At 40.5% G+C, this 17942-nt stretch overlaps 1 protein-coding gene across 1 annotated transcript in view; it reads right to left on the reverse strand.

Moving 5' to 3' along the window:
• Nucleotides 1-5533: 5533 nt before the first annotated feature.
• RYBP (RING1 and YY1 binding protein) overlaps nt 5534-17942 on the reverse strand; it is a 79459-nt gene continuing 67050 nt past the window's right edge. Inside the window, exons 3-5 of the mRNA XM_075938645.1 lie at nt 14544-14720; nt 14324-14422; nt 5534-9638 (exon numbers count right to left, since the gene is read on the reverse strand). Of these exons, the coding sequence (XP_075794760.1) occupies nt 9386-9638; nt 14324-14422; nt 14544-14720 (529 nt within the window). The 3' untranslated portion in view covers nt 5534-9385. The remainder of the gene's footprint in view (nt 9639-14323; nt 14423-14543; nt 14721-17942) is intronic.

A 17942-nucleotide genomic window follows, 5' to 3' on the forward strand; every position in this document is an offset into this window, starting at 1 on the left:
ACAAGCCCAGTTCATGAAGCCTGGCTTCATAGGTCATGTTCTCTAAACCTTTAATCATTCTTGTCGCTCTTCTCTGGACCCTTTCCAATTTCTCCACATCTTTCTTGAAATGTGGCGCCCAGAACTGGACAATGAATGAACAATATCAATAGCAATGAACAATAACAGTGATACCACGTCGGGGTCTGACTAAACAATTCATTTTACCATAATAAAACTCTCCCATTGTTAATTGTCTTTCCTCTTATTTCTAATTCACTTTTATGGGGTTTTTGAAGTAAAAGATCAATCAAGCCAGAGCCTGGTATAAAGAGAACGTTCAAAATAAATAACACAAGTAATGGCCAAGGAAAATGACAAGCCTGTGATACAAAATAACGACACTCTGACTCAATATCAAACAGAAAGGAAGGAACTGAAAACAAAAAACCTAAAGGAAAAGAATTTGGAAGTTGCACACTGACAGCTAATGCCACCGATACTTATCCGCTATCTGTCTATGGAAATAGCCACTAAAAATGTTTTCATGGTTCTGCGGATGATACTTTCAAACATCGCCAGGTCAACTAGCTGTCTGTAATTCTTTAGGAGAGAAGAAATCATGGAAGATCACCACTTCAGCAGAATTATTAGTACCTGCGAGTCACATTCTGCCCTTGCTTGCAGCCAGAAAACTTTGTCTTCATTCACAGGACAGACTTCAGAGTAGTTACACCTATACAGCTCCAAAGGGCTTGAATTAGACCTGGGATGAACATGTCAGTTGACCCTTCTGGGCACAAAGAATTCTTTTCTAGAAGACCACCTCCCCCCATCACCACTCATATACTCCCCCCCTTCCTTCTAGACACAAATATTCCATTTATAGATACATACTGAAGTCTCCAAATTACATATCAAGTTCCACTGACAATTCCCCCACTTCTGAGTTAAGGCTAAAGTACACGAATGAGTCCTAGTCCTAGATGATTATGCACCTTCCTACAAATCTAAAGCATGGAAACATACTTACTACAGCTGGAGCAGCTGTCTGCTACTTGCTACGTGGCTCTTCGGGCCACGGCCACTGGAACAGCCCCAGCCCCTCCCCCACACCACGTGGCCCCGGCCGGCTTCAGCCACTGGAACAGCCCCAGCCCCTCCCCCACACCACGTGGCCCCGGCCGGCTTCAGCCACTGGAACAGCCCCAGCCCCTCCCCCACACCACGTGGCCCCGGCCGGCTTCAGCCACTGGAACAGCCCCAGCCCCTCCCCCACACCACGTGGCCCCGGCCGGCTTCAGCCACTGGAACAGCCACTGGCCACCTGCAACACATCTCCGGCCCTGGCCCCAGTCAGGGTGGCTGGAGCAGCTGCCGCTGGCTACCCATGACACGTCTCAGGCTCTGGCCCCAGCCTCGCCACACAGCCCACAGCTCCAGCCCTAGGGAAGGGCTGAAGCTCAGGCCAGGGCCACGTAGTGGCTGCCCTGCTGCGGGGCAGCTGCCCCCGCCCCGGAGCAGCTAAGAAGTCACTGTGCGGCTCTGCTGAGGTTGCGGGAGGGAAATACTTGGTGCGTGCCCCCGTAGCTGCATACCTTGGAGGGAACACTGCCCTTGTGGGCTGGACTCAGCACCTACCGCCTCAGTCTGTAGTGCTCAGTCTTCGGCTCCGGCGTGGCCTCCACATCAGAATTCCTGGCATGGGAAATTCTCAAAGTCCTTGGCCTGGCACTGTTCTTGCTCACCAGCATGGTGCTTTAAGGTGGCCAAGTCCTCTCTGGCACTGCCTCTGGCCACGGGGCCAATCCTATCAACGTCCACGGGTGCAGAGGACTCTCATTCCTGAGGTGCCAAAGCATCTCCCGAGGTTCTGAGCTGGAACAGTGATCCTGTGCTGGAGTTAGGGTTGACTCCACCAGGAGAGCTTTGAGGCAAATGTTCCCCTCTGGTTTGGTTCATGGCCTACAAAATGTGAAGATCCGGCACTTATCATTCATGTGTGCTTCTCCTAAACTCTCATAAACAGTCGTGAGAGCTGCTAATGGGCATAGGCCTACAGCAGTGACTGCAGAACATCAAGCCGGGGTCCTAGGGCATGTCCCAGTCCGAGGCAATGTCCGAAAGAGGCTTACAATAGATCTAAACTACAAAGCTAAGCCAATTAGAGGGCAACATTTTACAAGCAATTAACTACTAGAGATAAGATGTGACAGCAAATGCTGCCACACTGAAGTTCCAAGCACCATCACTGGCAGCAAGAAGGAATTGAGGGTGGAAGGGGGTCCAGAAATATATATAGCATTGCAAGTGCACACACTCCAGGGGGCGCTGTAGTCAGCCTCACCGGCACTGCTGAAGGAAAAACTTCCGGCACCGGTGCACATGGTGTGCACATACAACGTAGGTTTAATGGATATGAGCAAGCACCCGAAGAACTTTAGCTGGTCACCATTAAGATAACGAGCATTTCAGCAAATTGCCTAAGTGGTGACTATTTCCAAAGCATAGAACTTGAGACTCCCAGGAAGGGGCCTGATTTTCAAGGAAATATGAGCACCCATCCTTTAAACGATCAATCCCCCTTAACCTCACTAGTCACTTTAGAAAACCTTGGGGTACAGTCTTTGCGCTGAAGGAGGCTAATAATAATGGAGCTAAATCCATGGAGTTACACAAGAGATCACTTCTACAGACTAACATTGATCACGTAGCAAGCACTGCCAGTGACATCCACGGTTATAAAAACAGGCTGAGAGCGGACAGTGCTGAGCTTACTGGCCCGGAAACATGCCCCAAGCCATCGAGAATATTATTGCAAAATTCAAAGCAAAATTTAAAAGGAACAGCACATCTTCCTGCTGCCAGCTGGCCTTGCATTAAGTGGCACAGAAGTGTTTTCTAATTCAATTGCATGGCACTGCTGAGTTCACGTATCTCAACCAAGGTATCTCCAGTGTTTCCAACGAGGCTGCTCTCTGCTTGCTTTGCACTAGGGATGTAAGCGACTCGTCAAGTAGCTGACTACCCAATAAACCGTGGCTTATCAGTCAAATCACTACTCGACTAGTCACTTCTCCCCCACTTTGCTGCCTCTATCAGAGGCAGTGGGAGGATGGGGGGAAAAGGGGAGCAGGAGATGATGCTTGGGAGAGCTAGGGGAGATTGCTGCGCCTCTGCCTTTTAAAGAGCAGAGCCAGATTACTTTTACCACATTTAAAAGGCAGAGCCACAGTGGGGTTAGCACCTGGGGCTGGGAGCTAGCCCCACTGCAACTCTGCAGTTTCTCCTCCTTATTGATTAGCCAATGGAAAGTCCATTGACTCCTCTATTAGCTGATAAAACACAATTTAACATCCTTACTTTGCACCTGGCTATAAAAGAAAGTGGAGTTATTTTGTCAACATGGCAAGGAAGGATGAGAAGCAGCTACAATCCCAATCACAAAAGCAGCAGACATTTCTTCTCTGATGTAACACTGTCTCCATTGGATTCTGAAGGGTTTGCCTACACTCTGGATCTAACAGAAATCCTGCTTTCTGGTGTTTTTCTGATTTGATGTGCTACTCAGTGGCCTGTAATCCAACACCTTGCTACAGCTGGGGCAGAAACTGCCATTCGTCACATCTGTCATCTCTTTGGTAGACAATTCTCAGCTTGAGCTCTAGAAACCCCAATTGTGACTGCACTGCGATAAAAGTGATGCTAGGCAGGCACATGCAATTAATCACTTTGAGGGTATCCGGCTAGTAGTTAAATAGAATAATTCTACTGTGGGTTTCTAACGCTCTTACCCAGTCTTCTGGGGTATCTTTCTGTGTTAATTATCCTGTTAGCGTCTTTATGACTTTTTTGTTCATATTTAATTAGCAATGCAAGTTCTTCTATAGCAAATGCCACACTCATACTCTTACCATGTTATTTTAAAGCTAGAGGATTCCTGCTCATTTCCTCAGATAAACTGTGAGTTGCTGTGGCTGATAATTGGGCTCCACACAGCCCTGGACTGAAATTCACATGGTCTCGTGTCTTTCAAAGTATTGATTGCATGGGTCTTTCAAATTGGTTGCAGTCTTACCCTTCATAACAAAGATTTTCTTTTCTTAATATATTAGGGGACAGGTACGTTTCAAAACATGGATCTTGGCTAATCGGCCTGTGTGTTCAAACTAACCCATTGAGTTCATGGTTCTGTAATGGATGTTGAAAGCCAACACCAGAAGCTAGAAGACTTCTAATTCTTATCACAGCGGACGACTCTTTGGTGCATCTGCCCCTATTCCTTCTCTACGAAGCCAGTAAAGGAAAACTTTTAACTTAACTTACATACAGATTTATGAGTTTTATTGCCTTTATTTTGTATCATGAAATAGCAGAATACTGTTTTCTAACCATGACTGATATACCCACTTCAAAATAAGACATTTTAGGGCAGACGTTGAACAGCTGCTATGAACTAGATTCCCACAAACAAATACATCTGGCTTTCCTTTACAAGTAGCAGGTTAAAAACACTAATTGAATGGATCTTTCAAGCTGAGTATGTTTCTTAATAAAAGCAATCCCATTATGCAATACTCACCTTCTCCTCTCGCTTATCAGAGCTTACGTGAGGCCCAATTCTGCAAATGATTGTGCTGACTCTGAGGTCTCCTGTCCAATCACTTGAAGGATCAGGGCCTAATTTCTTTGTGGCAAAGACTGTTTAACTTTTTTTTGCTTCAGAGCTCTCTAAATCTACCTTCCTGTTGCTATTTATTTTTGGCACAAATTCTTTTGAAACATTTCAAAGTGAGATGAATAGTTAAAGTTTGCATCTATAGTGAGGTTTATTTTAGAGCAATTTCTAGTTACGTTAGTAATACGACAAAAGAATTCCAATTCCTTTTAGTTTAAAAGCTCTCTCATGCATTTCAGTGCAAGAATGTTAAGGCTGGCCGATTGGAAAGAAAAGTAGTACTCTTTTTACCTATATTTTGTGTCCCGTTTGGGCCCTAAGCCTTCCTGTTTAGCATTTAACTAGTACAGTTCCATTGAACTACTACTCAATCACCTAATAAAAGCCCAGAACTGGTAGAACTTCAACATTTCATACCATCTCATTTCCTAAACAGTGCAAGCAAATATTGCTTGTAAAATAGCAGTATTTTATAATCCAAAAAACATATCTAGATTACCAATTAAAGTCTTACAAACATTTTTTCTTAAAGTTCGGTAACTCAAGGCTCTCATTAAAATTCTTTGCACTAAGTTTCATCATAGCTGAAGAAGAGAGGGGGAGATATTGTTTATTTGTTATTTGCAATGCAATCTAACCCAAATTCTGCAAACACATCTGAAACTTTACTCTTGCATTTATAGCCCCAGTGAACAATATAGTTTTGCTCACATGTATGAAGTTAACCATGTGCATAAGTGTTTGCAGGATTGGAGTACAGCAACTGTATTTCTCATAGTGTAATTATTCTGTATATTCTGCAGAAATGCAGCTAAAATAATACAAGCTCTTCCCCTTGTCTGATACTGGCATCTCCCAAAAAAGAGAGCTTTCAGATTTAATTAAATTTTACTATTTTATTTGTGAAAAAAACTACAAGCAGAATTCATAAATAGACATTTCTATTTAAAGCAGGGAAATGATAAAGTGGCTTCTAATAACAGTCGTGCACATGCCAGTAACAGGAATATATTAACATCTTTTATTTGCTAGACAAAGAGCAGTGTCCAATATAAATTTCCCGAAAACATTTAAGACCTGTGAATTTCTGACCAGTTCACAAAACCACCATTGACACTTTAGCATGAAGATCAAAACAAAACTAACAGGACTGTCAGCTCTAAAGACTTTACAGAGCAGAGAAACTTTCAAAAGCGTTATACAAGCTGTCTTTCTGGGCAAATGAAAAATAGAGCTCGTATAATACATTAACATAAAAATCCACAAGATAAGATTATGTTTTGACATACTTAAACAAGCATTCTATATTTGTCTCCAACAAACAAAGCTAAGGAAATAATGTAACCATCTTTACACAGTAAATTAAGGTTACAAGTCATACACAAGAACAGAACTGCTTGCGCATTAAAAACTGTTCAGCTCCATTGTCATACTCTAAATGTTGGCTCTTAAAACCACTTTTCGGTTACATACAAGCAAAGGTTATTATATAGTCAGCAATTAATAAATTTTCAATAATTTAAGTTTCTTGTAGCTTAAAAAAGTAGACTGAGAATGATCTTAATAAGGCAGGTGAAAATATCTCAGTGGAAATAAACTCACAGAAGCTACTGCCAAATTTTAAATCTATCCAATTTGAAATGACCAAAGTGTTTTGATTAAAATAAATAGTTTGTGTTAAAAATTATTTTACTTTTTGTTTTGCATGACTATGTCAGACTGAGCAAGTCAGGCAAGCTGTGTTTGTGTGTAAAAGTTGAAACTTGCAAACATTAACACTGTGCTTTTCTTACCTGCTTTCTGTGCCACTGAATACCAAGCATTTCTGGTCTTTCCTCTACACTAGTGTCTTATTTTTTAAAAGAACATGCTTCCTAATGACAGCAGGGTAAACCGAAAATGCAGAAAGTGAAGGGAATTCCATTTCCAGATACATGCCTTAGGGGTGTCATCAATTTCAGAACTTAAGTATAAAAGTAAACACTATCCTCCAAATCCACAACACAACAGCTAAAAATGTGGCCCGGTTAGGTTTAAATGCTTAGCTAGCAATTTCTACGAAAGTCAGAGTTTCAGTTCACTTGTACCAAAGCAATTATCCACTCCATCCTTAAAATAAGCTAACATATTGTACACCCAAAATGTATTTTACTGGGAGGCACACCTAAAAAAATCAAAGATGTCGCTGACTTAATCAGTAGCCTCTGAGTAGCTGGTTACTGTGTGTTAAAGCTTTTTCAAATCATGTGTGGGTCCATTCATTTAACATGAAGTAAATTACTGGTACATACAATGCTTTTTTTGCACAAAGTGCGACAGCCAACAAAGCGCACAAGGAAGTGCATCACTTTAAGCATCAGCATGGCCCAAGTGAAGTCAGTGGGACTAGACTGCTGCTTATATGCTTTGCTGGCTCAGGCCAAATGCATTCAAGCTGATTATGATTCATTTACAAAGCAGTGCAAAATACACAAGTTCAGGGGCATCTTCAGAAAAATCTCTCTTTAAAAAATTATTCCAATACATCTCAGTAAAATAAATAAATATGGCTAACCAGTTTACCCTCCCTGAGACCCTTAAAGGAACAGTAAAACTTGAAAAGGAATGTCTTTGCAACGTTCCACTAATGTTAAAATGTGGATTGAGAAATTCATAGTATTAAAACTATGTATAACATATTGTCTTGATGCTCATAGGTAGCATCTGATTTCCTTTGGTTTTTTCAATAAATATATTTTAAAAATGCAGATTAAAAAAGGTAAATATAGCTTATATCCCAGTTATAAAACAGAATTAAAAGGGGGTACCCATGATAACATGTTGAGAATAAAACTGCAACTGTAAAGGCACTGCTTTGCAACCTACACATGCAAGCAGAGCTGGTAATGGATTAATTAAGCACAGAATATTTTTATTTTCAATTTGAAAGAAACCTGCATGTCTGCTACTCAAAACCAAGCTGATTTTAAAATTGAGTTTTACTCAGGTGCCTCCACAGACAGAAATTATTATTTTTACCAAGCAACTAATTCACAATGAAAGAACTGGCACCAAGTTACTAAGAAGTGGCCCTCTTTCCAAGTGTAACACTCAAAAGCTATTCTGTCACTGTTGAATAAAGCTACAGACTCTGTGCCTGAAATTACTGCAAAGCACTCTGGACCACATAATTTAAGGATAAACAAATAGAGCTTAAATTTTTTTAAAAAAGTTTGTTTCACCTCTTCAGATTATTATTTTAGCAGGATAATGCACAGAAGGTAAACTATAAAGCAACGCTAACAGACCAGGAAAAAAGTTTATCGTCTGAAAAGAGAGAGAGGAAGAATGAGAGAGACATGGACCATCAATATGAGCTGCACTTGTCGCTGACAAGTGAGCATGAAATTTTCTCTCAACTGTAGCTCCCGCAGCAGAATATCTAGACGTGTCCAAACATTAACAACTCTATATATGTCATCACTGGATGATATCCGGTTCAGAAATTGATCCTGAAATACAAACCTTACTCAATTAAACACAAAAATAGTCCCTACAACAGAATGAAAAGAGACAGACATTAAAAATTTGACTAAGACAGAGCCAAGCCACCTCAGATGGGAACACGTAATGGCTTGGTTCACCAGCTCAAAAGAGCTTCCAGCCTTAGGACTCTGTTGCCTTGAGTTCTAAAGCAATCAGCCATTCCACAGAGTTTTAATGTCACCTCAGTCATTGATGCAGGTCTGGAAAATAGATGAAATCCATCAAAATTACAGAATACCACATTTGTGAGTGATTGGCTATGAAAGAAATAGCCATATCAGCAAATAATCAGAATATACATTAACGCATGGCATTCTGAAACCAGCTGCATAACTTTTGAATAAGCACTCTCCAATTGGATATGGACTTACGATTTGTCATTCTGAGTTATTCTATTGGGAATGCAGGCTAGGCTATCTGGAGGAGTCTTCCCATTATAGATCACGATGTATAATAAAAACTAATTTCCAATACTGTTTAGCCAAAAGTTATGGGGAAAAAAAATAAATCAGGTCTCATCTAGGTTTAAACCTTCTGGAACACACTTATTATGGTCTAAGCCTGGTTCCATTTCAGTATCAGCACTTTCACAAAAGGGGACTGTCCCAGATCTTTAACTGTTCAATATTTATGTTTCACTTCACAGTGTTTCCAAGCACCAGCGTTTCCATGTATTGGTTTCAAATAACCCTTTATATATATTTATTTATATATATATTTATATATAATTTATATCAAAACTGATAGTACACAGTATAACTGGAAGAAGAAAGAACTGAACTTAAAGGATATGCTGAAGGAGGATGGAGTTTGTGAATGCAATAAATAAAAGTCCCCTTCCCCTCCCCCGACACACTCCAAAAAACAGAAAGTTGTAATGTTCATGGAAAATTGTGCACAGCAGATATTATAAAAAAGTAGATTCAGGAGCACATCCAATTATAAATGATTGTTAGGAAAATTATATAAAACAATGGAATACATAAAAGTGTCAAGAGTAATTGTCAGGGTGCGAAATTCCTTGGTGGCCAGATGCCCATGACAAGCAGATATTATCCTGGTTGCATCAGTAAAGGGTTGATGTCCAAGAAAGTGTGTGTTCAAGCACAGAAGAGGCTCTCCAGGATTGAAGCTCCATGGGCAGGTGGAGTGTTTGAATTTCATACCCTGATTCATAGTTTTCCACAACTCCATGTGCAATTTTCAGAAAGATTCATCGTTGACTGCTGACATGTCGCCCTTTGGCGTGGAGGAACGGGATGAGCCTTTGTCTGTGCTCTCAGAGCCAGAGCTGCTCTGATTCTGCTGTTCTGATCCTGCACTGGAGGTCACTGTAGATGAAGATGTGGAAGAGGAGCGAGTCTTTTCCTTAAAGTCTGTGATAATTACTGTGACGTTCCCTACTGTGACTGACAGCTGCTGTGCGGTACTTCTGTCCACATTTTTCAGTCTGGGCCTAAAGAACAGGAGAAGAAATAAGGGAGAAAAGATTATTAGCAACCATTATTTGAGAAACAAATTTTATATTAAGGGACATATTCTGAACTCTCTTGGCTAGTCAGATTGGTTTGGAGATGAGTGCTGGTACCAGCCCAGTGTGTGTTGTACCATGCAAAAGGACCCAGTTGTGACCTTTTGCTCCTTGCAACAGCACAGTCTGTGAGGGTTGCAGCAGGAGTCCCTTGAGGGAAAGGGTGCCTTGCAAAGCACAGCGGAAATGATTTGCATGTAGGGAGTTATCTTCAACACCATCAGTCAGAAGGACCAAAGCTGTGACAGGTCTGTGAGATTGGGAGACAGATTTTCAAAATCTCCTCCCCATGGGACAGATGAAAGAATTCTGTTATCTGAATTCTCCATCTTGTCATATCATGCGCCCTGATGTTCTGAGACAAGGCTGTGACTTTGCAATACAAAACCACATCAAAGAGTTTCATTCCTGTGTGTGGGGAATATTGCAGCTGTAAACAACTCAGACACTGGGACAACATGTCTTCCCCTTCTCAACTATTTCGAGTTTATGAAAATCAGTGACCTCATCAATCCAAGTATAAAATTGCTCAAAATGCTCTCTCTAGAAAAAGGGTGTTTTAAGTACAATCCATGACATTTCTCAGTGCTAGCTTTTCTCTGTCAGGAGACAAACAAAGCAAACACATTGGTATTTATAGCTCAGGATTATTTCAGTAATTTGTTTCTGTGCTATCATGCAATTAATAACCCAGCTAATAAAGGACTGTGCTTTGTACAGAGGCTGACAATCACATGTTTACAGGGTTTGGTCCAAAATTCTGATACAAATACAATGAAATGAGTTTATTTAAGGGCAAATTTCTGCCAGTGTGTTGTTGTTGCAAGGGAGGCAGTCTTTCAGCCGTTGACAGATGCCACATCTGCTTCAGTGACTACCTGTAATTTACAGTCAACTCTTCCCTTCCAATTGCAAGTCAAACTGATGCAGCAGAACTTTTCCCAATAGGAAATTAAAGGGGTAACTCTCCAGACATCAAGCAGGACTAGCTCATTAGAAATGCCTTTTTCAGGGAGATAGGAGACAGATGGGTTTTTCTTCAAAATCAGATCTCAATTTTTCAATTGAGCAGAAAATAACCCTCACCTCTACATTGGATAATATTGGACTAACTCAGAATATTGAGAAAACAAGAAGTGGACCTGATTTTATATTTTTGGTGCAAATCCATTGGTGCAGAGAATTTGTACCTAATTGCCTTAGAGCTCCCCCTTTCAAGATAATCCTTTAAAAATCATGGAAATAGATGTAAATTCTACAATAGGGTTACCTAAAGGAGGCAATAGTGATAGCAAATAATTTCAAAAGGAAAATAACTATATTCTTGTCCATTTAAACCTTTAATAAAGTGTGCTGTAAATTTCTCACTCTAAAACAGTGGTTTGTAGTAACCTAGAAAGCAAATTGCATCACATTTAACATGAAAAATATGAATATTTTACACATTTTAATATTAAATAACTGCATTTAGATGATAACTTGACACCGAATAACTTTATTTTCTTTTTAATACTGCCCCTTCACTTAGTCACTAGATTCCACAAAACCGTAGGTGTAACCAGTAATTCTAATGTGAAACCACATGTACACGTAAATATGTATATACACATTTACACACTCAAGAGGTTGCGATTTGAATATGCAACCACAGACTTAGATGAAATTATTAATGTCACCTAGCTCGTGGGGATTCTAAAGGCCAACCGGCTCAGCATATCTGGGCAACTTCATCAGCTTTCAGACTTGGTAGGCTAAAGCTACCCTAATACAGATAGATCCTTTGTATTTGCAGTAAATATTCCAGGAAGTGTAGTAGGTTTGTTTATTTTTCTCCCTCAAGCCCCTATTTCCTTTAGGAAACCCAGTTCTTCCTGTAATTTTACAGACTCATTTGTTTTTTCTCTTACTCAGAAACCGATATAAATCCTGGCCCGGATCTTGTCTCTGGGATCCTGTTGCAGATCTCTCTGCCTGTGCCCTTCTCTGCTATTTAGTACACCTCTCTGCTCTCAGCTGGCTGGAGCTGGAACAGGGACAAGGACAGGCGCACTGAGCAGACTGCTCCCTCTCAATGGTCTGTTCAACACAGCCCAAAGCCACATTAACTTCTGTCCAGAATAACTGGGATTCCTGAACAGCCGCCCATGGGAAATACGCTGTCAGGAGCGCTCCAGTGGAACACACTGACAAGGAAAGAAGGGAGAACTGCAGGAGTCTGGTAGCTAGCAACAGTCCTGCTTTCCAGTCACCCTCATGTTTTGGGACTATTCCCCTTTTCATTCTTCAGGGCCTGGGAGAGCTCAACAAATATGTCTGCAGTTCAGAAGGGTATTTAAAGGCACTCTCCTCCCCTTGGTACTCACACATAGACTTTCTGCAAAAGAGAAGGGGATCTGATCTAGTGTTACATACTTTTGCAAAATTATACACATTGATTGCCCCTCTCCTCTATCTGACAACGTATACCCATATTTACCACGTCAGACGTTTAAATGAACTTAAAAGCTTAGAGCTGAATTCTCTTATACAATCAATTCTAGTAAATATTCAAAAATTAAAAATTGTCAGTACACATTCATAGGTTACTTCAATGGTATAGCCCCGGTATAGTAGGGATCCAGTTTTGGGACCAGAAGGGCCTCTGACCTCATCTATACCCAGCGACATTCCTATTCATATCAGTACTTTGGCAGCTATACTTGTGCAACTTACAGCGTAAGCTCTAGGGTAGGCAGGGCACATGCATTCTTACTGGAATGCTTTACTGTCACAATATGATAAAAATGCCAGTGTGGCCAGTTTACATTAGTGCTCCTATGGTAACTATCATCTGTGAAGTAGAAATGGTGGTAACAGCCATGGAAGGACTGGCGTAGATTGATTGGCCAACACAGAAACCCTTGAATATTCATGATATTTTGCTATGCATCTTAAGTATATGTGTGCTACACTCCTTCAGCACCATTTTGTGGAGTTTCTATCAAATCTAGTATAGCAGGACCAGTTCACATGAATAGCTTTAATATTTTTGAATGGCACTGTTTCTGCCTTACATTGATACTAGGGGGCAGTGCGTCCTGCTTGCTACAGTCACCAAACCCCGTCTCTTGGGATAGACAGCCCCGTCTCTCCCCCCAGCTGCTGAGGAGGGCTGAGCCGAGGCATGGCAGCCCAGACCTGCCCTCTCCGCTCCCCAGATGCCGGGGCTCTTGCTACTGTTCAAAGACCCTTATAGACTAATTGAATAGTTGATGGAAATTCCATTGACTATTCAATCCATCTAACTAACATCCCTCCCTACACACACGGCATGCCCCCTCCCATAAATGCATCCAACTGCATGTCCCCCTCCCCACCCACCCCGGGCGCACCAACGGGCCAGACAGCACAGCCCCAGCCCAGTACATACAAGACTGATGGAATAACTTTGCTCTGTGGCAAGACCATGGAGCCTGGCGGGCAGAGTGGTCACTCCGGAGAGCTGGAGAAGCGGCCGAAGTGTAAGACCTGCCCACCTCATGGCAGGCCCGGGACAGCGTGCCTGAGCCCAGGCCGCATAAAGTCTGAGCCCAGGGGACACACGGGGATGGAGCCACTGCCTCCCCTCCCCATTTCACGGAACGGTCATGTGGTCAGGGATCCCGGGGACGCAGAGTGATGTGATGACGTCACTTTGTCATCCCGCAGGAAATTTTTTTTGAGAGAGAGAAAGAGAGAGAGAAAGAAAGAAGTGGTGATCATATCAACAGAGCCAAGGGGTGATGCAGTGTAAAGCAAGATACCCTACCACTGCCTTTGATGGGAAACTATAGAGGTCAAATTCTGCTTGTTCCCTTCATGTCTTCAAGGTATAAAGACGACCAGAATTTGGTCCTGTTAAGATGGAGGAAAAATAAGGGGTGATAACTTATTTATTTAAAAAGAAACCTGGAATGTCAGCACAGCTGAGGACAGATCTTACCTCTAACACACAGAGAAAAGCCTACCTGAAATATCAACATCAACCATCTATTTTATCCTTAGACAAAAATAAAGATCGTTAATGCCATGAGATCTCTAATGTGGAGCCATAAGAACAAAATCAAATTAGAATGTTTCTGATAACTATGGTTGAATCAGAAGACATGAGTCCAGGCATATATAACATATCCACTCCTTACACCGTTATTAGGCATTCATTAAGAGAAGGTAAGAAGAAATTGACAAGATGTCCCCTTTGAGCAGATTAATATCTATTTTCTACACAGCAGTTTAACTGCCTAAAAGTAACAACTACCGCATGACAGCTAGGGGATGTAAAATCCCATTTAATCAGTTAACTGGTTAAATGTCATGTTTAACCTGTTAACTGGGATCCTGATTGAGTGTCTAGTGAGTCAACTGCTTCCACTATTTAAAGCTGCTCTTTTCCAGGTAATCACTCAGATGCAGACACAGAGAAAGCTTATACTACTGATGCTCATGCTACACCAATTCTGTGACTAAATCCAAGTCTTCGGTCTCCAGGGCTGTCAACCCAATTAAAAAACCCACTAGTTTGGACCCCAGTTCACTTCTCAGGTATCATGATCTAACTAAATGAACATCAACTGATTCTATATTCAAGTTACCTTGAAGTGTGATTTGAATCGCTGGTCTTTGTTGTAGTATTCCCAGATTGTATACTGTTTGCTTCACTTGGAGGATCTTTTACAATATCTGACTTTGGTCTGTAAAAGGAAGAAAAAGTATTATAACAGGTTTTCTTGCTGATTAATGTGCACTATTGCTTGATAAAGCTTAAATAGCAAATAACTAATTATACACCTTCCTACTATTCTTGATACTTACTTAGTCTTTTTGTTGGTGTTCTTCTTCGTAACACTTGGACTGATTTCTTTTTCTTTGTCAGGCTTCTCTTTGTCTTGTTTTTCCACTTTCTCTTTCTTCTCTTTTTTAGGTGGTGGCGGTGTGGCATATTGCTGGGCAACTTGTTGAGCAACCAGCTGAGAGTTTATTCTAGGTTTTCTAGAAAGAGGGGAAAAAAACAAGACCAACCATCAATGATTTAACAGAGGACATGTCATTTCAAATGTAGAAGCAGCACCATTAATATCTGTTTTGTCATTCATGAAAAGGGACTTGACTTGCAGGTTCAGAGTATATTTCCTTAGTATCAAGTATTCTAACTACCAGTAAGTATGAAACTTGCAAACTAAAAATTTGGCAGCCCTATGAACTGGAATATTATAGGTCTACAGTTCATGAACAGTCCATCCACAGTCTATAGAACCTTCTCAATATTTCTAGCAAATATAATGTGGAAAAAGAACATGCTGCACACATTTACAAACATTTACAAATTGACAGACAGCTTTCAAATATCCCAGCCTTAAAGCGCTAACTCGTTTTAATAAAAAGATATTGATAATACGTTGAAATACAGAAAAATAAATTTAGTTGTGTGTCATTCACATTTAGCTTTTCAGAACAAGTTCTAATTCGGACGTGGACTGGTCAACAGATAAAGACCAACAGAAGGTTTACTGATAAAAAGCAACTAAGATAAAGAGCAACTAAGATTTACTGTGTCCCGTCAAAGGCTGAGATTGTAATTCACTGCAAACAACAAATGGAACATTCACTGTACCATTAAGTGTCATGTCTGTGCCAATCTCCAACTAGCACTCACTCTCTCAACACAATTGTTTACAAACTCCAAATAATGTTCAGTAATCTTTACAATGTATATTCATTTAGAAAAGAACAAAAATGGAAGGCTGCTCTTTTTGGGTTATAATGAGATTCTTAAAGTCCTTAGCGAGCTGACTTGCTGTAACTGAGACCAAGAAGTCTAAAATGGTCCACTGTTGTCCAGATGAGGAGCAAAACCAGGCAACATGAAGTGAAATAGCTGGTTTCTACTGGACTAGTAGTAGGTTTGGGTTTTTGAGGGAGATAATGTGATTAAGGGGGACAGAGGGTTTGCAAGCAGGAAAAAAAGAAAAGGCTACATATTAAGGAACAGAAATGAGAAGAGAAAAGATAAACAAATTACTTGTGTCTTTTTAAACAGATTTTTATTTCAAATCTTTCAAGCAGAAAGCTAACCTACCAAGTAGTTAATAATTCATCACTGAGTGCTCTCAGTAGAAATTCATACATTCATCTCTTTAATCCTCATTCATGCCTTGATCTCCTCATACCTTGGCAACTGTATTTTCCTTCTTTGGCCTCTCCCAGCACAAGCAAATTCTGATTTCCTTCTCATGTGTTCAAAGGAGAGATTTGAAAAGTAAGCTACACCCTTAACAGGTGATGCTTACTGGTTCTGGTTAACTGGTGGGGACTGGAGCAGCTCCTGTTCGAGGTGGGCCTAGATGCATCACAGGCCAGAGCTACCGCCATCAGTTAACTGGTTAAACATCATGTTTAACTGGTTAACCAATTAAGCTGGATTTTACATCTCCAGTTCAAAGCCGCACTAACACATCTTCCCTATTGTAAAACAACTCCATTGGTCTCCTATTTTTATTTCAGGTTACAGGTCAAAATTGTTCTTGTTTGTAAAACTTCTCTATGACTGCTCCTTAGTACAAAATTTTTCAAAATCATCTAGATGGCTTAGTATCTTCAGTCTCCTCTGAGGTCTGTAACAGGCTCCTACAGACTGTACTTCTTTATAGCTGTTTGCTACCTCTTCATTTCTCTCTCCTTATCCTAATGTTTAATTCTGGATATGCGGAGACAGTACTTTTATATAAACACTATATAAAATTCAAGTTAGTGTGTACACAGATATTAGCACATTTTCAATTACTTTTTTTTTTTTTTTTAAAAAGCAGATTTATATAACTTAGTACATTCTTTGCTACACATACGCATTTCTACACAGGTTACTCCATCTGTGTAACCACTTTTTATGCCTTTATAAAAAGGACTCCATAAATTACTTCACTCCAACACAAAATGAAAAATTTAGAATGAGTCTTAACTGACCCTAAGTTAAAATAAAAATTAATACAAATTTAAATGCTCCATAGCTTTACAAGAAAAAATAAATAAATAAAAATATTTGCTGAATATAGCATTTCCCCTGTACTATGCTAGTGCAGAATTAGATATTGAAACTCACTTAGAAACTAAAAGTGGAACTGACTAGTCTATTTTTGCTGTCCAGTGTGAATGAAACAGTATGAAACACACAAGTAGTAAAAGATACATTTTAAAGATTCTTCCAACTGTATTAATCTAGGATGCCATTATTAAAAAGCAGAAAACTATTTCTTGTATTTAAAAAAACCATGTAAATTACATACAAGACCACTAATATGAGGTCATACATCTGAAATAGTTTGAAAACAACTCTACAGAGCACTATTATACCTCACTAGTTTGGTATCTGCTTACTTAGTCATATACACATGCAATATATGAGCATTTTTTCCTTTTTAGGGGGTCATTTTTGTCTTTCTAAAGCTATTGCTGGAGTTTGTAAGCCCAGCAATTTAAATTGTAAAAGTTAGGGCTCTAACTACATCAGAATTAATCTCTCTCTCTGCAAATTAGCATTATCCAGGGGTGGGCTTGCCTGGATCCCCCCAGCATTGGAGAACCTGTGCCTAGTATAGTACTGGAACACACAAAATCTACTAGCCTGTACCCCACTAGGTTCTGGTGTGCGATGAGAATGTGGGGAGTGACTTTCTCCTCAGTGAAGGGCTACACCAAAGAGAGTTGGTTGGTTGGTTGGTTTTTTTGAATGAGGGTTGGGTGTTTTTTTTTTTTTTTTTTTGCTTCTCACTTGTGTGTGGTCCCCAACTGGTTCTTCTGTGGGTCAGCGACCCTTGACCCAAAAAAGGTTCCCCACCGATGAAACTTCACAGTGTCTACTCAACAGAAACATTAAATCACCACCAATGATTTAAAAAAGAAATGGGAACCACTGATTAACCAGCTCTTCAGATTGACAGTTCTGTGGCCCTGTTGGATATTACCAAGTAGTAAAAATAAGGCAGCTAAGGAGACACCTATGGTAAATGGATGATAGTTACTTTTCCACACTAAGAAGTCTGCTGTATAAACTTGCTTTAACAAAAAGCAGCATCAAAATAAAACATTCCAACTTTGAAATGTACAAGAGCCCTAGAGGGGACTCTTGCACATTTCAAAGTTGGCCGCTGCTGTTTCCCTCCCACAGAGCTGAAGGGAACTGGCTTTTAAGCTGGCTCCCTCCAGCACCCCTGCCTC

The sequence above is a fragment of the Pelodiscus sinensis genome, chromosome 11 (genome assembly GCF_049634645.1).
Source record: "Pelodiscus sinensis isolate JC-2024 chromosome 11, ASM4963464v1, whole genome shotgun sequence".
Taxonomy (NCBI): domain Eukaryota; kingdom Metazoa; phylum Chordata; order Testudines; family Trionychidae; genus Pelodiscus; species Pelodiscus sinensis.